The sequence below is a fragment of the Loxodonta africana genome, chromosome 15, assembly GCF_030014295.1.
Source record: "Loxodonta africana isolate mLoxAfr1 chromosome 15, mLoxAfr1.hap2, whole genome shotgun sequence".
NCBI lineage: Eukaryota > Metazoa > Chordata > Mammalia > Proboscidea > Elephantidae > Loxodonta > Loxodonta africana.
This window is the reverse complement of record NC_087356.1, coordinates 36,288,322-36,312,335: the sequence shown is the minus strand read 5'-3', so window position 1 is coordinate 36,312,335 and position 24,014 is coordinate 36,288,322. Positions and strand designations below refer to the sequence as shown.

General features: G+C 37.9%; 1 protein-coding gene across 6 annotated transcripts in view; it reads right to left on the bottom strand.

Moving 5' to 3' along the window:
- Nucleotides 1-24,014, bottom strand: part of CTNNA2 (catenin alpha 2) — a 1,142,650-nt gene that overhangs the window by 14,613 nt on the left and 1,104,023 nt on the right. For 2 of the 6 annotated variants that reach the window (XM_023552816.2, XM_010593677.2), the window contains one exon: nt 17,500-17,643. The exons of the other annotated variants lie outside the window; for them this stretch is intronic. In XM_023552816.2, the coding sequence (XP_023408584.1) occupies nt 17,500-17,643 (144 nt within the window). The remainder of the gene's footprint in view (nt 1-17,499; nt 17,644-24,014) is intronic. 6 annotated transcript variants of the gene reach the window in all.

Here is a 24,014-nt window from a genome sequence, read left to right as displayed (position 1 = left end):
TATTAATCTTGATGCCTCTGGTCCTCCTGTATAAACATTTATTAACCAGATAAATTAGCAAAGGGTAGGCTTTGAGAATAGAAGTTTAGAACAAAACAAATCAAAGGTAATTAAAGGTCAAAATCTAAGGTGCCTGGATGAATGAAGACTTGAAGAAACCAGCATATAACAAGAAGTAGAATAGACAAAAAGAAAGGAAAAGTAATGAGAATCCTTAAGACAAATCATACTTGTCAACACTATAAGTCCCTTCCAGAACCAATAAAGCAAGGATGGTTAATGTGTGTCACACTTCCTTAGACTTCTTCACTGGCACCATTAACATCCCCAACTAATCACAGTGGTGTTTTCTACTGGCCCTAGATATCATCTCAGAATTCTTCACAAAATACAGCACAAACAACCACTAACAACAAGAGTTGGCAATCAGGAAGAAGCCCGTTTATGAAACCCACTATGGGCCTTCTGGAGCCCTGGTAGTGCAATGGTTGAGACCTCAGGTTGCTAACCAAAAGGCTGGGAGTTTGAACACACCAGCCACTCCTTGGAAACCCTATGGGGCAGTTCTACTCTGTCTTACTGGGTCACTATGAGCCGGAACAAACTGGACAGCAATGGGTTTGGGTTGGTTTATGGATCTTCCAACAGTCTCCCATTGCACAGCAGGAGGTTACAATTTGATATGGATACCTGTGCAACAATCACTTTGATGAAGATTAATATATTAATATTACTGCTCCCTTCAATGTCATAATTTTCCTTACATAATTCACAAAGAGTGATATCTTAAGTATCATGCAGAAAAGCTAAGTGAAATGTTACATATATATGTAACTATAGAAAATAATTCACTATACTAACTTAAAATTTCAACTCTTCATTATAGAAATGAGAATGAAGACAGAAAGAAGTGGATATCATTATTCAAGGGCTCATAAGAGGTCCTCAGTATAATGCATGGTTTTAAACCAGTAATTTTAATTAAATTAGTTTTAAACTTGAGCAGCTGATCCATGGCTTTTTATAATTAAACACATTTTTTGGTCTACTTTGAAATATTTTTTGAGTAGACACAGAAAAATGCCCTCTAAATCTTTTTCTTTCCTCTTGGTCACTGCTTTCCCTATTCTGAGCTGTAAATCCACAGTCAACTTAATCACACATTCAAATAATACCCAAGTGATCACTGTGTACGCTGTCACAGATTTGCGTAAGGGCTCCCTACCCTTAATTAAGAATGCCAACTCAATGAGTTTTAACCATTAATCTTTTAACTTCTATCTAGATTCCACTTCAGGTATTTGCAAGAGTTGTTACCTTCGTAATAAAGGCTCTTTGACATTTAGAGAATGATCTAAGCTTCTGTAGACCTTTTCTTATTGACTTTTCCTAACATTTCAGAAATAGGCAAGAGCTCTATGATTAAGTCCACCACCTCCCCCAAACCTGTGCCTCCCACAGCCTTCCTCATCTCAATTATTGGCAACAAAATCCTTCCTACTCAGGCTAAAAACCCACAATTTTATGTTACACCTTGTTCTCTCTAACCCAATTGCCAGCATATCCTGTTAACAGCATCTTCAAAACATGTCCATTACCTGATCTCTTCTCACAATCTCCACTGTCACCCCCCTGCCCAAACCATCAGAAACTCTTGCAGAGTTAAAGAAATAGCTTCTCTAAATACTCTTCCTAGCCTTTACCCCATTGGCCTATTCTTAAACAGAAGCCAGAACGATCGAGTTAAATGAGATAAAATAGCATCATCTCTCTTCACAACACCCTCTATTGGCTCTCCATCACAGTCTGAGTATAATCTAAAGCTGTCAATTGGTCTTCAAGGTTATATGATCTGGGCCCCAATACCTATGGTTCTTTCTCATCCTTACTCCATTCCTAAAATACTGGTCTTTCAGTGCCTGCTCAGAAAAACCAATCATGTTCCCTCTTTAGGGACTTTGTGCTTAATATCTCCTCTGCCTAGATCACTCTTCCCCGATATCTGTAGGACCTGCTCCCTTACCTCCTTCAGGTCTTTCATCAAACATTACCCACTGTATGAAAACTTCCCTGGCCACACTTTTCAAAACGTAACTCTTTTCCACCCATACCCCTCAATTTGCTAGCCTCTTTCCCTGTTTCAATTTCTTTCACACACTGATCATCATCTAATGTATATTTTCTTCTTGTGTTTATTGTTTCCTCCACCTCCCTGATAGATTCCAAGCACTTAAAACAGTACCTGGAACATGGGTCTCTGTAAGTATTTGCTGAATATTGTTGAATCATGGTAATTTTGAGTAGGGAAATACAAGATGACAAAGCTTGCTCAGAGACACAGTCGAGGGTAGAATGCCTTGTCCAGTACCCAATTCCCTCCTGCCTTCTAGCTATTCATTCTTTTGTGGAAGAGTACCCAAAGCTTACCATTGGCAGCAGGTGAAGGGAATCAGGGCATAATTAAGAAAGCAAATTTTAGCCAAACTACAATACTCTTACAACCTCTTTTTCTTCAATGCTTTTGCTTGGAAAACGGCCAAAATTTAATTTTTGTGTTTAATTACCGTATGTTTATGCAAATAATGTACACATTATACATTTTTGCCAACCACGTCACCCCCTCATGCGTTATTTTCATGAGCACACTACACATGTTTATGTGTGTGCACACACTATTTATGTGGGCACATTATTTGCTAAAAATACAGTAAGTCTTTTTGTGCATAAAATACTATGCTTTCTTAAAAGACTACCTCATCCATTAATAGTACCGGCATCTGTGAGGCACTAAGCTATATTTGGTAGGTACAGTGTTGGTGCCTTACTAAATAATCTCAATCCTCAAAAGCTATATATAAGGTAGATGCTATCATCCCTTCTTTACACACAAGGAAACTGAAATACAGAAAAGGTAAAGCTTTTGAGAACTTGGTTTCACAAAGTTCACGTCTGATAGAACTGGGCATCTGTCCACTGTGATACATGGCATATGGTCTTTGACTGGGAAAATCCACCATATTTTCCTCCTCTGAATTCCTTCTTCTAGGCTACTGGTGCCATTCTTGTGAAGCTAAACACGCCTTATGATGTGTTTTAACTGGACACAAATGTGGGTCATGTGACCACGCATGGGGTGAATGTCCATAAGCCACCTAGGAAAAAAAATCACACCAGCTCCTAATCTTCCAATCACAATTTACAGGAGATCTGAACGAGGCGAGTAGCAGGGTCATTGTCTTCTACTTTCTCGTTATCTTGCCAGCTCCAAAAAAACCCATCTATGTATTCAAAAAAAACTCATTTAAATACAACCTTAATTCCCTTTACCCCTAAACCAGTTGTCACCAATTTGAACACAACTCTTTGTGACCCCATGTGTCAGGATAGAACTGTGCTCCATGGGGTTGTCAATGGCTGACTTTTCAAAAGTAGATCACCAGGCCTTTCTTCTGAAGCACCTCTAGGCGGACACAAACCTCCACCCTTTCAGTTAGCAGCCCAGCGTGTTAACTGCTTGCACCACCCATGGACTCTCTCCTTATCCCTGGCCATTGCATATACCACTTCCCATTGATCCTAAAATTATGAGGGGGGGGGGACACTTTTTTATTCCAAATGTCTGCACACCCAATACCCGTTGCCATTCTGACTCATAGTGACCCTATAGGGCAGAGCAGAACTGCCCCATAGGGTTTCCAAGGAGAGGCTGATGGATTCAAACTGCCAACCTTTTGGTTAGCAGCCTGAGCTCTTGACCATTGTACCACCATGGCTCCAAATGTCTACAACATAGCCTTTTTGTCCATCATGGACTGGTCACCATGAACTGATGTGGGGCTGATTAATACAGTTTAGTAGGAACCCAATATATTTTAAGTGTTACTATCATCTATCCACTGATACAAGCTATTTCTTGTTCAACTACCAGTCTCTTTGGAACAAGAAATAGCACCACCCTTACATTTCATGAAGCACATGACCACACGTTAGAGAAACTGGTCTTGAGTGTTGACTATGCCTGTTACTTGTTCTGAAACTTTGGGACACTAATAACCTCTCTGAGCTTCTATTTCTTAAATGGTAAAATGGGGTTAATAATATCAATACACTTTCAAGAATTATTCTGAGGTTCATGAGAGAAAATAAAATAATTTTAAAAAGTTAAATGAGTATGTCACTATAAAATATTATTACATATTTTTAGGGTACCTTTGGGAATTCCTTTTGGGATCTTCATCATAATTTATTGGACCACCTGGGTATCTCAGGCCCAAGGAAGCCTGCACAGGGAAGGGTATTTGCATAGATGCCCAGCGTATTATGAGGGTACCATAAGCACTGGGAGGACAAGAACAGGATATTTCTCAAAGGAGGTGAGCTGTCTTTTCCCACCTTACAGTGGGCATGACTAGGGATGAGGTACGGGTGGGGTGGCAGAGTCACAATCTCATTTTTGCCATTAGTGGAAAATGGTTAGGAAATGTGTCTCAAAATTAATAGAAGACAGGAACCCTACTCTTGAGAACCTTAAAATTGGCTGTGAAGTACAGCTCAAAAAGAGCTCAGGGTCAACCAAAAATACTAAGGGCAGACCCTTCTCACAATATAAACTACCAGCTCATCCATGGAGCTCTTCTTGGTGATTGCAGCACAATTCTGATTGCATTTCTTACTGGAATCAAATAATTGGTTACTTATTCTGCTTAGTCATAAAAGGCTTTATCTGCGTGTGAGGGTCTTTTGTTCACAGCTAGACTGTTGGGTCTTTAGGAACCAGGACTTTCCTGCCCTATACTGGTATTTTTTCTGCAAAGGCTAGCACCACATAAGTTACATTGGGGTTAGGGACAAATATCCCCACTACTTGGTCAGCCGTGTGATGAATTCTTAGTTCAGACTGCTTCTTAAATTGACCTGTAAGACCAACCTTGCTGATAAATAAGAGTTAATTAGTACTTCCCTCCATTGGGTTAATGTATCCTGGACATTTGCCAGATTGAACACATACTGAGCATTCCAACCAATAAGGTCTTTCCTATATCTCTTAACTTTCTTACTAATCTTGTGAAATAATGATCCCTGCCATTCTATATATGAGGGAACTGAGGCTTAGAGAGAAGTAACTTGCGTAGCTAATAAGACAATAACTGGGGATTCCAATGCATGTCCTCTGACTCCAGCTATGGCGCTTATACCAATGTACCACAGCTGCCTCTAGCTTCTTTTTCAAAAGAAGAAATAAAGAGCTTTTAAGGTGCTCTCCTGAGAAGCCAGGATTCTTCTCCACACATGTCCCCGCCAGGGATTGGCCTAGTTTGGAATATTCTAGTCTCTATTTCCTGGAGTGACTGTACTTTAGGGAAAATGTAGCAAAAGCACCAGAGAGCTATCTTCAATCTAAAACTGGATGTATTTTCTCTGGTTCAACAAAGAACCTCTATGGATGGACACATACAGTCTGTTCCCTTGCAAAGGAGGCTGAGCTATATGAGAAAATTTCAAAATCATAGATTAAAGGACAGAACATCCTCAAAAGAATGGAATTTCATAACAGTATTGCTATAAATCATAGGTAAACATATTAGTAGTTCCTTCAGGGTAGGGGGGGAAGCCTCAAATCTATGAAATTGAAAAACTTATTTGGAAAAAAAAAAAAAAGTGCTTCTTAAACTTCCAAGAAAACAACAACTTTTAACCAGTAAGCAAAGATCAACATTAAAGGTTTCGAGAGTGTCTGATATGTTATCTTGCCCCTACTAAAAACCATGCTTAATATGAAGATCAAAGTTTCCTCAAGGCATAATCCCTATCTTGGAGTCCCTGTGAATCTAGCCTTTGACAAAGTTGAATCGCCACCATATTTATTACGAGATTTAAAGGCCACCTCATTATTTCTTTACCTGATATACTAAAAACTGCCAAGGCAAATTCTTCAAATATACTACTGCTACATCTTTGAAGAGTGTTCTCTGTTATATCTGTAGATACTACCTGTTACAGTTCTCCATCTTTTTCTTCAAAAAATGAAAGCAAAGCTACAAAACATATTTATTTGGTTTCAAAGGCTCACCTAGCACTAATTGCAGCATTGCAGAGTCACTCATCATAATTATTACCTTACTAATACCAGCATCAGTAATTTGAATCTCAAGGAGACCATTGGCCTGATATGCTTCTTAGTATTATTTTTTAAAGAATAAATATAAAATTCATATCACATTGCTTTTGCCTTATTTTGCAACATGTTCAATATATGCTGCTTCAAAGGCATTATTTGTTATCTTACCATATAAGGATAAAAAATATTCAGCAAGAAGAGCTGAAATAATATGTAATTATAAGTGAAAAGGGTTAAAAAAAAAAGCTATAAAAACAATCGAATTGCTATAACCTCAATGCTCTTGTTTAGAAAAGGCAAGAAATTGAAGTCATTTTACCTTGTTTAAAATTTTCTTTTAAATAAGATTCTCCCTTAATTGCCTTTGGAAGCAGAAATACACGTACATCTAAGACAGGAAGTTTGGGGGCAACCTGGAGGGGAGGTTGGTGAGATCTTTAAAATTTCAATAGGTGTAATAAGGTTATGGCTGGAGGATAATTGTGATGGGTCCCCAGAAGACATGCTTCTAGGAAAGTGCGCCTCTACCCCCTGAAACCGGTATGTGCGTGGCAATTTGGCGCACTCTGGAGTCACAGTATCTGCCATCTTCTGCGTTTCCAGAGGGAAGATGTGAAATTCTCCGTTTTAAAGACTATGCACATTCTAGGTAAAATGTCAATATTGGAACCAGCTGTATGGTTACCAATTAGTGGTGCTCTTGTTTCCACCCACACCACAGAAGACATGTGGCAATTCCTGGAGACATTTTTGATTGTCACTACTGGGAAAGGGGAGTTGCCACTGGAATCTAGTGAGTAGAGGCCAAAAATGCTACTAAACATGCTACAAGGCACAGGTCAGCCCGACAACAACAACAACAAAATATCTAGAACAAAATGTCAGTAGCATCGCTGTTGAGAAAACTTGAACTAGTCTAATAGGACAAACCAAAAGAATGGGTCCAAAATGACTTTATGTACTGGGAATCTCTCACCGTAGCTCATAGGACTCTCCTCCCTTCACTTCCTAGACCAGTGTTTTCCAAAGTGTGATCCATGAATCACCTGCATTAGGAACATTTAGGAATAGGATACAGACTCCTGACCCTGTCTCATACTTAGGGTTTCAGAATTGTGCAGGCAGAGCCTAGAGGTCTCTATTTGTATTGGGTGCCTGTTTATTTTATTTTTAAGGAGCCCTGGTGGTACAGTGGTTAAGAGCTCAGCTGTTAACCAAAAAGTCAGTAGTTTGAATCCACCAGCCACTTCTTGGAAACTCTACGGGACCATTGTTCTACTCTAGCTGATAGGGTTACATTGAGTCAGAACCGACTTGATGGCAACTGGTTTGGTTGGCTTAGGTCTATACTTTGGGGGCTGCGCTAAGTGTGTGGCACACATTAACATATTTGAAACTAATAACAAGTCTATGAAGAAGATATTAATATCATTCTCATTTTACAGCTGAGAAAACTGGGGCCCAGAGAGGTTAAGCAATTTGTCCAAGGTCACAAAGCCAGCAAATGGAAGTCAGAATTCAATTCTCATCCCACTTAATGGAAGGTAAACACTGTCAATAGCTGCATCCCTAAGCCTAACTTTCCACTATTTTTCTAGCTTCCTCATAAATAGGGGGGGTCTTTGTACTGCTCAAAAACTTTATTGCCAGCACCCACCTGCCCATAGAACTCACTGAGAAAAGGCTTCTGGGAAATGAAGCCTTTGTCCTCACATAAAAGTTGACATCCTCTAGTCTAGAACCTACACATCCAGGTACCTACCTTAATTCCCTCAAAAATGTGGTAGAGGAGAAAAAAGCCTTACATTTTTAGCTATTTGAAGGACCCTACAATGGCTAAATGTTAGGTGCTCAGCTGCTAACTGAAAGGTTAGCAGTTCAAACCCACCAGCTGCTCCACAGGAGAAAGATGTGGCATTCCGCTTCTGTGAAGATTTCAGCCTAGGAAACTGTATTGGGCAGTTCTACTCTGTCCCATAGAGTTGCTATGAGTTGGTATCGACTCAATGGCAATGGGTTTGTTAGTTTTTTGTTGTCGGTTTAAATATGAATTTCAAAAAACTGTAGAAAACAGGTTTTGATTTCTTTTCCCTGAATTCTTGCTAATGTCTAACATGATTTTATGAGAATAATTTAAACTTTGTCTTTGGAATCCTACCTTGGTTGCTCACCTAACATTAATTTTCTTTATTAATGTCTTCTCAATTTTAATCACCTTACCAATGTGCCTAGCTAGTTTCTCTTGCAGCTAAGGGTACCCGTTGTAATGTAAGCAGAGACAGCAGAGGGCGGGGGCGTCTGGGAAATGTCTTTAAAGTGTACTAGCACATCCGGGAAGCATATCATTTTGCTGTCCTGCCACTTTACTTCCTCCATGAAAAATAGAAAGACGGGACCCTTGCAACAATCTTGGACCAAAAAGTGAACTTCAGAACAGAAGACACATACTGTGAATAACTAGTAAAACCATTTGCTATTGAGTCAGCTCAGACTCTTGGTCACCCCTGTGTGTATCAGTGTAAACTGTGCTCCGTAGGATCATCAGTGGATGATTTTTCAGATGTAGATCTCCAGGACTTTCTTCTGAGGAACCTCTAGATGAATTTGAACTTCCAAACTTTCCAGATAGCAGCTGAGCATGTTGAAGGTTTGCGTTACCCAGCAACATACTAAGAATAGCGGACCATAAGTTGGAAGGAGTCTGGGTCCTTGATGACTTCTGTATTTACCATACTGACCCTGGACCACATATAGACTTATTCTATGTGAGTGTGAAATGACTCAGTTTGGGTGTTTTATCATATGTAGCTAAATATAATCTGAACTAAAAGAATGCTAAAGGCTATATAAAAATTGGTAATACTATTATTGGTCATTAATAATTTAAGATACTTAATTACAAAGTAAAATTTAATATTTAAATAGAACTTCTAATTTTAATATATCATAACCTTCATGAGGGAAGCAAATGAAATCAACCATGTCATTGGCATCCTTATTTTGAAATTTCTTTTCAATATAAATTACTAATTTCATTGACTTTTTGGGAAGGAATCCCACATGTTTCCATGCCATATGAAAACTGAAACTCATCATTGCTGAGTCAATTCTGACTCATAGCATCCTACAGAACACAGTAGAAATGCCTCATAGGGTTTTCAAGGAGCTGCTGGTGGATTTGCACTGCTGACCTTTTAGTTAGCAGCCAAGTTCTTGACCACTGCACCACCATGGTCCATTCCATGCCACAGTCTTTGAAATAAAAGGGTCTCTCTTATTTAAGGTACTAGAAAATGCAAGAAAGTAAATTACAGTCATCCCTTGGTATCTAAGGGGGATTGGTTCCAGGGCCCCCATGGATACAAAAATCCATGGATGCTCAAGTCCGTTTTATAAAATGTTGTAATATTTGCATATAACCTACCCACATCCTCCCGTATACTTTAAATCATCTCTGGATCACCATATGTTGCTATGAGTTGGAATTGACTCAACGGCGACAGGTTTTGTTGGTTTTTTATATTACTTATAACTCTTAATACAATGTAAATGTTATGTAGTTGTTATACTGTATTATTTAGGGAATAATGACAAGATGCAAGGTGAACAATGCTTGAACAATGGGTGCTGGAGACTGAGGATCTGCAAACTGGTGGGAGGCTACAGCAGGGTATGCCTACATATCATTGCATTTATAGTGCTCCGTGTGTAGCAAATTCAAGTTTTGGTTTTGGGAACTTTTATTATTTTTTTTCCAAACAACGTACTTCAAAATCTCACATTGAAAAAAAAAGTCAGATGCCTTCATGTAGTAAGATACGAATGAAAGAATAAATGAATGATAGACCTCAGAATCATTTACTGGGATTTTTCAGTGCGATAACTTCCTACAAAAGAAGGGGGAATGGCAAAGAAGCTAATTTATTATGTGCTCATTATGTACTTAGGGGGAAAAAATGAAGAATATTCAGACACATCTTTATGGAGCTTACAGACTACTTGGTAGACATATAATTAAATAAGTAATTACAGTGCAGTGTTTTCAAAGCAATGATATGGAAAACACTCTGTGCTATGGGAGAATATCAAAAAGAAGACTTCTTGGAGGCACCTGCGGTGTATCAATTAATAACTTTGTTACCTCCAGCAAGTTACTTAAATTCTCTGAACCTCATGTCCCTAATCTTTTTAATGATGATGATAGTGTGTCCTCCACAGGATGACTGCAAAAAGATTACACAGTACATTTAAAATTCTTATTGAAGTGCCTGGCACACAATAAGCCCTCAGTGTATCTGAGCTAGTATAATAAGAATTGTTATTTATTACACCCAATTGCCACTTTCATTTATATTGCAAATTATTACTCCAGTTTGTAAATAAAAAGTAAAGCTCATGAGGATTAAAGTTGTTGCCCCATACCAACACAGATTATAAGAGGCAGAGTTGGCTTCCAAACTCAAGTCTAATAGCAATCCCTTGCTTATAATTTTAACATCTACCTTAAGAGAACTTGGTATTCTCTTTCAGATCTGTGACAGTCAAAATCATGTGGCTGTTACTGTTCTCTGCTTGGCTTTCGTTCAGAGAAAATTTCAGGCCTTGAGGTAAATAATTTTGCCTGACACATCTTCTTGGAGCCATCCCAGGTTGTGTTTCCCTGGGCCAGTGTAAGAAAGGCAATGACAGAGTTACACACCATTGGTAAGGAATCTGTAAGAATTCAATTTTTTTTTTTTTTTAGGTCAATATGCCAAAACTGATTTGCTCAATTAATGGCAGACACTAGCTTCCCACCCGTCAGCTGCTTCTAGAATGTGATGGTGTGACATCTCTGCTAAGAGAAGATACTACAAAATTATTTAGACAAAAAGGAGATACATAAAAAAAAAAAGTTCCCCATCATTTCTTGATTTCCAAGTGAATAAATTCTCAAATAAAAATAAATACAGAAGATTCTGGCAACCTTTGTATTCTGTGGAACAGGCAAACTGTGTACAAAGCAATTGAGGGTTAAATCCAGAATTGGTCCTGTGATCTAAGGCCCACGTGAACCAGCTCCTTTTTCCAGACCAGGGCTTATTCTCACGTCTCAGTAAATTTTAAGACACCTCTTTAATGCCTCCCTCTTCTTGAATCTCTGACCATTTCTAAAAATTTCTACAGACTGACAGGTGTAGGATAACAGCTGTTGTTCATGAAGAAAAAAAATAGAGAAAAAAACTTAGCACTTCAAGCGATTGTTGATTCAAACATACGGTTATGAAATTAATGCTTTTCAACATGGACCGTGTAGGTTATGCCCTGCGCTGGCATGTGAGCTTGATTTGTTTCCAGTCATGATGGCAATTCTAATATATTTAGGGCTTTTGTCTGTATCCCTTATCTTGGCACACGTCGCAGATGTAGAACAACTTAGCTCCTATCCTCATTAACGCCTTGTCTTGGAGCCTGACTATGAAAGATGAAAGAAAGTTTTTTGAATGTTTAGCCTCATGCCTTTCCTTCAAGGAAATTCAATAGCATTACTTAGCAACTCATTATACTTAATAACTGTCGTTCTTAGAAAGTTCTTTCTCGTGCTTAGCCAAAGTTTAAATTAATTTTCTCAAGACCATACTTATTACCATTAAACACTATTTCCTCCAAATCCTGTATTCATAGTTATAATTTAATTATTTTTTTTTTAAACTTCTCTCAAGAATATAGAAACATAATGAGTCAGTTTCCTTGCCTTAGACTCAGAAACGCTGGTGTGGAAATGAATCACATGGGATGTGCTGGGGAGTACAGTAGTTACATACAGATTCCCAAGACCTACTTCTCAAACTCCATAATCTCAGAAGGTCTGAGGTGTGTCTCAGGATCCTGCATTTTCACAGGCTCCTCCCACACCCCTGCTGGGATTGGCAAGCAGATGGTCATTTGAGTGTTTAAGAAACACTCATTAAAATCAGCGAGAAAAATGTCTTTGGCATTCAACCTCAACCTAACTTCACCGTATACTTTTCTCCATCTTTCCAACCCTCCTGACATTTTCAGTCCTAAGCAGCATAAAAAAAAAAAAAAAAAAAAACATATATACCTCAATGCTATGGGTTTTCTATTTCTCTCCTAGGATATTCCTCTCTCTTTTACTCTTTTTTTTTTTTTTTTTACTCTACCTGGAAATCTCCAATTCATTTATCCAAAATATTAACCTCTTTATGAAGCTTTCTCTGATTCTTCCTGCTTCTCTACATGAATGCCATGTCACTTTGTATACACTTTTATTAGAGTGATTATTATAATCTCTCATAGTTACTGATTTATGGTCTGTTTTCTACCCTAATTCTATCTGTGCATCCATAGTTCATGGGGCAGTGAACATCACATATTATATACTCAATAAATGTCTGTTAAGTTATAAATGTAACTAAGATCCTCTGTTTCTAAAATGGCCTCTAGGAACATACATGGGGGAGGGGAATAGTACGCATCCATGTCATTTTTTTCTTGGGGCAAACATAATCATGATATATCTAACTTCCTTTAATAATCTATAACAATTTTGTTTAACAAAATTTTACGTATATCTATTTGATTGTTTTTTCTTCAGATATTCATTCTAAGAGAATTTTGCTCTGTAAAACTGACTTTGGTCATATCACTTCATCAATTCCAGTCAGACAAGTTTAGCCTTTGAAAATGTTTTCCTATGATAATAAATTCTAGAAGTTAATTTTTATATCAAGAAAGGAAATTAAGGCATTCCACTGGTGATCTAAACCAAGTCCTTATATATTTAGTAAGTCCTTAGACTCTGGGAAAGAGGCTAGGTGATATTCTGTTATAAAGGCCAAAGTAATAACTTAGAAGAAACTTGGGAGGCAAGACATATGAAAAACATTGCTCTGTAAGTAATGCGAAGTATACACTGCAAATCATCTGTGAATCTACAGCAGCAGAGAGGCTCTCTACTGCAAGCACTCCTCTTCGTCAATGTGATGTGGGTAAATCATGACCAAGTCAATAACCTCTTTCCAGGTGTATCTGGGAAAGAGACTTGCATGATAATATGCAGTTTTACTTAGTGTTCAAACATCCTCAACATTGTCTTTTCAAGGGAAGAGAGTCTGGCATGACTCCTGCTCAGTGCAGAGAAGCTTCTGGCTTCAGAAAGTCATTCTGGTTACATGGATTCTTATCAGCTTATGGACATTTCCAACACTGCAACATTTCTAACCCTGTCAACGATCACCCCAACATGATAACCCCTTCCCACTTTCTTCAGAAAACAGAATGTCTCAAAGCTAGAACCTCCCCATTTCCTTCATTCTTTCTTTTTATGTATTTCTCCTCCATACCTGAGCCTGTGAGTGACCATGTGACCTTTTGTGTAACTGAGAAAATGGCTGTCTAATTATATCTTAAGATAAAGTAACTGCAGTTCACTCATTTGTAGCTTCCTTGATTCTTCTATACACTTGTATCTTATGTTGTAAAGTCAGAATTCACTTAAGGAGAAAGGGACTAATGGAAAGTTTGGGTCTGAACTATGAGAACAAGCTTTTGATTTTGATAAATGGTACATCTGACTTCAAGATCTCCTCGGCTCCCTTTATAGGTCTGTTGTCTTGAGAACCTGGAACGCTTCCCTACCCTTCTTATACACAATGACACAAATCTAAGCCACTCTGGTCAAAGTCAGTTGAAAGTCTCAGCTTCTGAGAAAACTTTCCCTGTAGAATCCAGCCTACCCCAGACCAAAGGGATAGTTCTTAGTTCTTTGAGCATTTACCGTCTTCATCTCTAATCTAAACTCCCTAAAGAGGCTGTACATTTCTCAAGTCCAAGAACCAGACTTTACACTTATTTTATTCCCCCATAGAACATAAACCAAAAACCAAACCGCTGCCATCAAGTTGATTGTGACTCATAGTGGCCCCATAGGACAGAGTAGAACAGCCAGCGCCATAGGGTTTTCAAGGCTGTAAATCTTTTTCAGAAGCAGACTGCCACATCTTTCTCCCATGGAATGGCTGGTGGGTTTGGACCATCAACCTTATGGTTAGCAGCTGAGCGCTTTAAACACTGTGCCACCAGAACTCCTCTATAGCACATAATACCCGTTACTGTAGAGTCGATTTCAACTCATGATAACCCTATAGGACAGAGTAGAACTGCCCCATAGGAATTCAAACTGCCAACCCTGTGGCCTGAGCTCTTAACCACTGTGCCACCAGGACTCCCCAGTCTCCATAGTACCCACAAATTCCCTGCTCATTAACCCTTCCAAACACTGCATGGGAATACCCGCAATACTGTGTATAAAATTTTGAATTTTGGAGCCCCGATGAGAAACCTACCTTCATCTATTACCTAATAGATAAGGATATTTTTAATCTCAAATAAATGAACCATCACAAAGGCATGGAATTAAAAAAAAATTAATCTTCCAAATAAACACACAATTAGCTATCATAGACTCGGCTTCTCTTCAGAAGATGTCAATTCATACAAAACTTTCTAAGTGGTTTAGATTTCGCAGGATAATCAAATAATATTGTTCATTTAAAATAATCCAGAACACTTATATCTATCATTAACCAAGTAGCACGACATCAGCTAGAGCTACACTTTAAAGCCTAGCTGGGGCTAATTATTTTTCTGACTTGAATAATTCTATGTCCAGTTTAAAAGCTATATCTCATCAACTATTCAATACTTTCCAATAAATCATTTCTACAAAAACATATCATAAAACCATAAAATTTTAGTACAGGCATACTTTAGGATAGATCTTTTAGATGAGCTACATTTATGCCCTCATTTTACACATAAGAAAACTGAGGTGCAGTAGAGCTAATTAATTTGCTTTGAGTTAGCTAACAAATCAGTGACAGAAGAACTAGCCTACCAGCTTTTAACCCCAAATGAATGCAACTTCTATTACCCTTCACTGTCTCCTTTAGGCCATAACATATATATGTATTTTAAAAGTATAATTTTAATACATACAAAATCGATTTAAAACAAAGAAAACACCAAACACCACTGGAAATGAAACATGCGCATGAAGATAAACAGGTGCATGCACAAGACATTCCATGAGAGACTCTCTGAATTTCCACAAGCGCACAACACAACCGTTCTTAACTCACGAAGTTGAAAGATGATTGTGTCCCAAGGGTTTGTAAAATATGAGCATTTCTTACCTGGCAGCTGTTATGAGGGGTTGATAAAAGACATTAAAAACTTCAGCTATGATTAGACATCAGAGTTTTCTGGCACTGAAGGTTTGCTTCTACCTGGTTTTCAGGGGTCTAGCACTTTCATTGGAAAGTGGGCCAGACACACAAAAGGGATAAGGCAACATATAAACTTTGGCATCCCAAGAGACAGAAAGGGCTATACATGAGCTAGAGACTACATCATCCTGAGACCAGAAAACTAGATGGTGCTTGGCCACAACCAATGACTGCCCTGACAGGGAGCATAACAGAGAACTCCTGAGGGAGCAGGAGAACAGTGGGATACAGACCCCAAATTCTCATAAAAAGACCAGACTTAATGGTCTAAGACTAGAAGAATCTCAGTGGTCACGGTTCCCAAACCTTCTGTTGGCCCAGGACAGGAACCATTCCCGAAGACAACTCATCAGACATGGATTGGACTGGACAATGGGTTGGAGAGAGATGCCGATGAGGAGTGAGCTACTTGCATCAGGTGGACACTTGAGACTATGTTGGTATCTCCTGTCTGGAGGGGAGATGGGAGGGCAGAAGGGGTTAGAAACTGGCAAAAAGGTCACAAAAGGAGAGACTGGAAGGAGGGAACGGGCTGACTCATTAGGGGGAGAGTAAGTGGGAGTATGTAGCAAGGTATATATAAGTTTATATGTGAGAGGCCGACTTGATTTGTAAACTTTCATCTAAAGCACAATAAAAATTATTTAAAAAAACAAAAAAAAATTGGCATCTTTGCCACTTTGCAATACTAGGTTAACTGCCAGTGATGATCACATAAATCTTCCTATTGTTCAGTTATGGCCCTATTCTCCTTATCTGGCCAGAAACCCCTATAAGTGGAGTCACTTCTTCAGGTTTTCAAAGCTTAGGTGGGGAAACAACTTTAGCACTCCCCTCTCTGGGGTACTGAAAAGGCCACTATCAGCTTTAACGCTTTTGAACTATAATGGCTCCATAGATTTGAGGGAAGGAGGGATATACACACATAACAGAGAAAATGTTGATGAGAAAGAAAGGACTCTGTACTTTAAACAGCCCCCAATTCCTTCAACACCAATGACCATACTTGGCTAGTTAACTAGGAATGTGTACTTTGAAGAATGAGTGATACCCTTTATGCATATTTCCTAATATCCATGGTCCACAATGGATACTTCCATTCCACCCAACTGTAAAGTAACAAAAGTCTCACGTGATGATAGTCAAACTCTTTTAAAAACACCAACCCTTAGGCTTTGATATCCCTTAAAAATTTAACCACCTCCAGCAACTTCCTTTACCCTTGAATATAAAAGCCAATATCTTGACAGTTTTAATAGGTACCCAGGAAAGAACAAGGAGAGAAAAAAAAAAAAAGGAGAGAAGCAGAGAAAAATGCTCACTCCCATTGATCTTTTCTTTCTAAATACTAATGCATGTAAAAGAACTAATCAGTAATAAAAGAAATCCCAAGGAAACAAAGAGCAGCAGGTTTTCACAGCTCTTACCTACCAAGAGAGCCTACAAAAGAGCATCAGTGTTAGGACATAAAATAACAAGAACAAAAACGGTAGCAAATTTGGTTGTGATATCTGGAAATAGCTACCTCCTTAAAATTGCAGGAGCGATTGCTTTTTTTTTCTTTTAAATAAAACTTTGCATTAGAAAGCTCTCATTTGTTTACCAAAACCAAATTTGTTGATAACCCTTATGCATCAGTTTCTTCATGTTTTAACCCCACAACTTTAGAAAGGAAGACTGATTCTCTGGGAAATATCAATAAATGATATTCAATGACGCTGAAATCTACTGAACAAAAAAAAATGTATCCTCCCAACTAGCTTTCCTTGGAGAAGTTCATCAAAGGACTCCAGACTGGATTCATTCCACATGTACAATGATTTTTCGGTCTCAGTGGGAAGAAAGATTGAGAAATAAAGAAATGAAAACACCATTTTCACCTCTCAAGCTTACATGATGCTTGAAGAATATATCTCTGGTGTGAAATTCCTGATCCACATAAAGAATAAATAGGTTCTTAGCCCTTAATTGTCTAACAGCACATAGAGAGGGCTTGAGTGGACATATCTTCACTTCCCTGAAACCACCCCCCGCCTTTAGAAATAATGTGTACAGTGAGAGACAGATTAAGTAGAAATGGAAGTTACTCACCATGGAGGAATCACTGCTTCCACTCCCGATCGGAGCTCCCTCAGCACAGGTTGGGAGGTGGGTAGAAAGTTGACTAGCCCTGCCCCCATCTATGACATCACAATCTACCTCATAAAAGGTAGTGAAAGTGCTCTGAACTCCTGTCTGATTTCCGAGAGATACAGAAAAGAGAGAGTGAGAGAGAGAGCAAGAGAAAAAAAAAAATCCATAGCCTACTTGGGAAGGGATTAGGGAAGTGGAAGAGGGAGTGGCTACTTGGGAGAAAGAGCCATTTGAAGGAATCAGGTGCTGAAAGAGATAAGCATGGGCCTCCTTGATATTGAGCAGCCCGGCCATTTGGATTCCTCATTGGCTGTCTTGAATAGACAAATGGACCACCTGGGACGAGGATGAAGAAGCATCCTGCCTTGTCAGGCATTGTAGGGGACAATGGTAGTGGGGTTCAAAGGGGATGAATCCCCTATTTAAAGCATTGAAGATCACCAAGAAAGAAAGCAAGGGCTGCAGCTCTTAAAGCCTGGAACAATTTGCAAGGATCCCAGATGTCTTTCTCAAAGGTTCCATTGCCCTGCTGTGTGACCTTCGTCAAGATCTCAGCCTCTGCACATCCAGACAATACATGGTTCTAAAGGGATACTTACCTCCTTCATTGGGATCACTGAAGAACTAATGCATTCATGGTTGCTAGAACTGCAACTCTTTTTACTCTTCCTTTTTGCACCTTAGGATGGGTTGTGTGAGGGGCACAATGTAAAAGATAAACCAACAACCAACGCCTGTTTTTCCCTTTAGAATCCTTTTTTTAAAGTTTCCTTTCAACAGAAAACATTACTGACAATCTTGACTAAGTTCTTCTGTCTGTACAAAAACTAACAGACATCTAAAGGAAGTATTTAGATCCCATCTTCAAAACTGGAGGAAACTCAAAGGGCAAGATTTCCGCAATCCTAAGATCTTCTGCACTGCCACGCTCAGAGGTCAAATTTATGTGACCGGGCGATGATAACTGACCAAACATCTTTGTCACATGCAATTCTGCTACAGTCATATAGTCATGGTTTTGTTTAAACTCTGGGTCCAATTCTTTTGGGAAAGCAGAGAAGATGGGATAAAATATGGAGAACACTAAGGTCTTTTTTTGACAATGGAGATTTAGAAGTTTAAAAATACTTTTGAAATGCTCCAAGTTGTCAAGCAGGCATTGTGGCAAAACAAAAGTAATGGGCGATATTGAAGAGCAACAAGTTCCGAAACTATCCATATGGAAGCCAGGCCTTCACTGACCAGTGGAGTATATAAGAGAGTGAAAACATCTCTTTCCACAGAAAATATTTTTGTAAAAGCAAAGATTCAAAATAATAGCTTATAATTCACAGGATCATAAAGGGGTAAATCCCCAAGCTTGTTTCTACAAAATTCCTTACTTGGGAATTTAAATTCATTTTTAAAAGCAATATAGTCCCATTTCTAATCCTGTCATTCAGAGGTCACTAATGACATAAGTATATTACAATAATCACAATTTAAAATAAAGCAAAATTGGCAGATCAGGGAGCAGTATGAAACACAGAAGCGACTAAGTTCAAACTGATTACGGATTTAGCAGCGTCACTCCCATCTTGCACTTCAAAATAAATGTAGAATTAAAGACAATAAAAAAGAAAAAAAAAAAAAAACCTCCCAAATACAAAAGAATGCTACTTTTTTTGTATTTGACTTGTTTTGTACTTGTTAGAAAAAGGGGTGATGCTCTGAATATGTTTTCTTTGCTATCCTTTTGATTCTATTTCCAGTTTCAGCAATTCTAGGTCTAAATTCAAATGCCATAATGAACACGTTTTATTGTGTGGGATTTCACAATCAATGGTCCTTATAAGTTTTTAAAGTTTTAGGAAACCCTGGTGGTGTAGTGGTTAAGTGCTACAGGTACTAACCAAGAGCTCCACAGTTTCAGTCCACCAGATGCTCCTTGGAAACTCTGTGTGGCAGTTCTACTCTGTCCTATAGGGTCGCTATGAGTTGGATTTGACAGCAATGTTTTTTTTTTTTCCTAATAAATTTTATATCCCTTAATTTTTACATATTGGGCAATTGACTGGTTTATCCTAGATTTATTTTTAATTTATAACAATCCCATTTGGTTATATAACTTGGGCATCCCCTATTTCCTGTTGTAAGGAGCATGTTAGTCATTTACCACTATTTCTCAGTTTAAAAATTGTTTATTATGTGTTAGAAGCTTACTTGGATCATGTCTTTCATACAAAGTTTATGCGTCTTTTTTTAAGATTAAATGATGCAATTGTCCATTCTTCAATAAACACATTAATTTTTCTTACTACTCACAAAGAAGGTACACTTCTCTCAACATTAGAATATTAGAATAAAAATGGAGTTAAGCACTTTTTAAATATTGAAATAAAAAAACTGGACTTAGATTATAATCTATTGGCATATTTCTTATTAATTCCCTATCGTCTATTTGGAAATGGAGTAGGACTTCAGGATCCCAATGCAAAACTAGGCTGCATCAAAAGGATGCAGGGTGGTGAACTGTGCTGACCTTTTAGGTGAATTTAGTATGACTGATTGTGATAATGCCTTTAATTATGATATTAGTTAAAACAATACAACTTTCTTTGACACAGGGTGCAATGACAGGATCAGATAATTTCTGACTCTTCTTAGGATCTGTGGCTCCTTGACATTTTTCATGAAAACTAAGTCTTACTATAATCACGAAGTGGGTGCACATTCCCTGTGACATCACATAAATGGATGAGGAGCCCTTCAAGACAAGACATGAAGTGATTGCAGGATTTCAGTAGTCAAGAGGCCCCGTTATGGTAGTTACAGTTATAATTTTCTTCTACCTAGAGAAATGTGGGTTTGGATTCCCACTTCTATTTGTTTGGGGTAGATTTTGTTTGTTGAACTTCTTAGGATAAAGGATTGAGAAATGTCAGGTGGAATATTTATACATTCCAAAAGAATAACCCACAGATGCATTTACAAAGCAATTCATCATGGAGGTCATGACCAGGAAGCCAACATCCAATTTGACCAAAAAAAATAGAATCATCTCAGCAATAGATTCTCTGATTCATGTTGATAGCAGCAGAATTTGAATTGGGAGTTCCTAGATAAAGAAACCACGCGTCAGTTCTGTTTTACGTTGCTACCTCATATTCAGAACCTTGGGCGTAAAAGAGTACATGGTTCTTCCAAGATTATGCTGACTGGGACTTCTCCAGGATATTTTCTCTCTCTTCTTCTTTTCTTTTTTCTCTCCATTTCAAAATAGATTTGCAAAAGAAAATGGATGTCAGAGTTCAAGAGACAGCTCACACAGATTTGACAGAACACTTAGCCACAGTTTCAGTCAAGTTCATTATCTGAAAGGAATCTGTACAGATGAAGGTCTCCAGAGAAAAGTCATAAAATAAGATAGTGGAAATATTGATGAAAGAAAAGATTAAATGAGGAAAGCTTCCATTTAAGAGAATACGATTATGACAAAATATGTGAAATATATTCATTGCCCAGAAGTGAAATGACTATTCAAGATAGAGTAAGACCATGTGTTCTCAGGCAGTCAGAGAAAACTGAACCAAGGAAACTCCACGTTGCCCATTCAGAAACCTTCCCGATTTGTGAGATACATGGGCCGGAACATGCCAAGCATTTCTCTTCTAACGGTTGTGATCAAAGCCATATTTTACGAATCATTTAAGAGAGACTGGAGAAAGCACTTGACAAAATAATCTGTAGGGACAGGATGTAGGCAATAGTAAGAGTCAAACACAATTTTATTTCTAGACTGTAATAAACCAAGAAAAACAGTGACTACATGGAGGCTCAACAGACACCCTGCTATTCTAGCTGCGAATGCTAAACATTTCAGTGAGCTGAGAAACTAAATGAAAAGAAAAAAGAACATATAATATGCAGCTTAAAAAAAAAAAAAAACAGCGGACAGAAAATATTTATGCTTTTCATGGAAACTCTTTGATATTAGCAATAAAGAGACTTTAATGCCTTCATTCACATCAATATTTAGCTCTGTGCCTTCTACATGGTAGGGATGCAATAGGATTGATGAATTCAATGAATAAGAAAAGGCTCTTAAGTGAATAGGAAACTTTTGTTGCTACATTTTGATTGGAATTAGGAACAACTTATGAAACTCTGATATTTTTCTAGAAAAATATTGTCAAAATTGTATCAAATCCAGTACAGAATGAAAGATTAAGGGCTCAGCTGCTAACCAAAACGTTGGCAGTTCAAACCCACTTCAGGAGAAAGCCTGGCGGTCTGCTCCTGTAAAGATGACAGCTTAGAAAACCCTATGGGGAAGTTCTACTCTATCACAGGGAGTCACTATGACTCTGAACTGACTGCATGGCACTGAACAACAACAACTGAACAATAAGCCTTGTCTCAGTTTTGCTATGGGAGCCTCTTCATATCCTTTACTCTTGGCCATCTGAAGTAATGGAAAAAAATGCACAAAATCCATAACGAAATCCTCAGATAATCTTTAGCACACTGGTTTTAATATTCATTTTGTCTTTTATACTTATATATTTAATATTAACTGGTTCAGATTTTAACTTATTTTTCTTTACCTGCCTCAGTCCAGAAATTCTTGGGGCAAGTCCAAGTAAGAAAAAGAAAAAAGACAATGGGCTTAGGTAGCCAATTCTAAATTAGCCTACTTCTTGACTAGATCTGACAAATCAAACTATATACAGGAAAACTGGAAAGTAAGGGCTGATTTTATGGATACTGTTTCTAAATAAAGGATTCCACTCAACAATTTGATGTCCCATAATTATTTGATTCATTTAAGGGAATAATTATATTCATATTGGCCCTTACCTACCCAAAACTGATTAAAAAGGTGAGAGGCATGTCTAAGATACTTTTCTGGACACTAATAGTTTAAAACGTATTAATGAATAAAGATTATCTTAGAATGAAATCAGACATTTATCATATACGGACAAAATCTAAAAATTAGAATACATCTCATGTGAAAACTTTATAAAAAGTATTGCATTTCTGAAATAGGGTTGCCTGTGCTTCACAGATATCCTGTGATAGGTGCAATTTTCTCCCCTTGTTTAGGTACCTCACATATGTCTAATACCCAACTTTTCACAAAGTGTGACTATTCATTTCCTGCCAAATAATCCTAGGCATAGAAAATGAAATGTAAGATATTAATTGCTAGTAGATTAAGGTGTGAATTGTTTGTCTTCTCTTTTTTAACCAGAGGTTCTTAAAACATGAAAATCTTCTAAGATCCAAAGGAATTAAAGCTCATTGATTGAATGACAAGTAATGGCCTTGATATTTCTGGAGAGGAGATGCTATTCTTAAACCCACTAACTCCTTCTACCCTTAGTAACAATAATATCCCCCAACTACAATGGAAATAACCCCTCAGCCCACAAGTTTTGGTGATACATTCACAGCTAACCACTGAGTAGATCAAAGTTAGGTCAATCCAGGTCTCCATTTAAGGTAAAGAGTTATTTTCTTGGTTCAAGTCCCAGCTGTGCCACAATGTAACCTTTTTTTCTTATTTTAAAATGAAAGCATTGGAGTTATAACGTATTTTCCTATGTAAAAAACCAGTAAGATAGCCAACTGGCTTCACTACTTTAATGAATAACCGATTTTTTTTTATTGATTAGAATTGATTATGCTGATAAGTTTAAGCTCACTTCACTGAGTGTGTAACTGATAGCAAAGCAGTATACCATCTTCCTTTGCACAAGGCTGTTTGAACCCAGGGAGTCAGCATATATAGGTGCAGTGTGACATATACAAAACTTTCTATGATGCCCAACACCCAAGGAGGTTTTCTTATAAAAATTCCTATTAATTTCCCTTTTCTCCCAAAAAGCAATAGTTCTGAGTTGGCCACATGTCACTTTTACAACACTGGGACAATGCATTTGCACTGAAAAACCACTTAAGGGTTATTTCCCTTTAGGGTTTATATAATTTGGGTTGTACAAATATGGATGACCATGCACACTGATGCCAGTGGTAACTAGGGAAGACTTGGTGCAGGAATTGGAATTAAATAGCTATAGTTTCACTCTCACAATAGGAGGTGAAGGGTAAGTTTTTGGGAGAAAGATTGAATTAGGCAACAAACCATCTTAAGCAAAGTGTGTGCAAAGAAATACTGCCATTCTGCAAATGATAAATACCTGGTTAACTTTCTTACTGTCAGGGTATTCCTACTATCCCTCCTTCCGGATTTATAATCTGAAGTTTATTTCCTCCTACTCGTTTTAGAACTGGCCTCTCCTACTCTCTCTATATCAGGAAAGGTCCTTTAAGCCCAAATATTTAATACTCTACCTTTTGGATAAACTTTCTTTGAACTTCTGTAAACCCCCTGAATACATACTGTCTTGTCCAAATGAAGCACTGAAATGCATGTCAAAGTCAAATTGAAAAAGATACTGAAACAGCTAACATTTGGACTTTTTCTG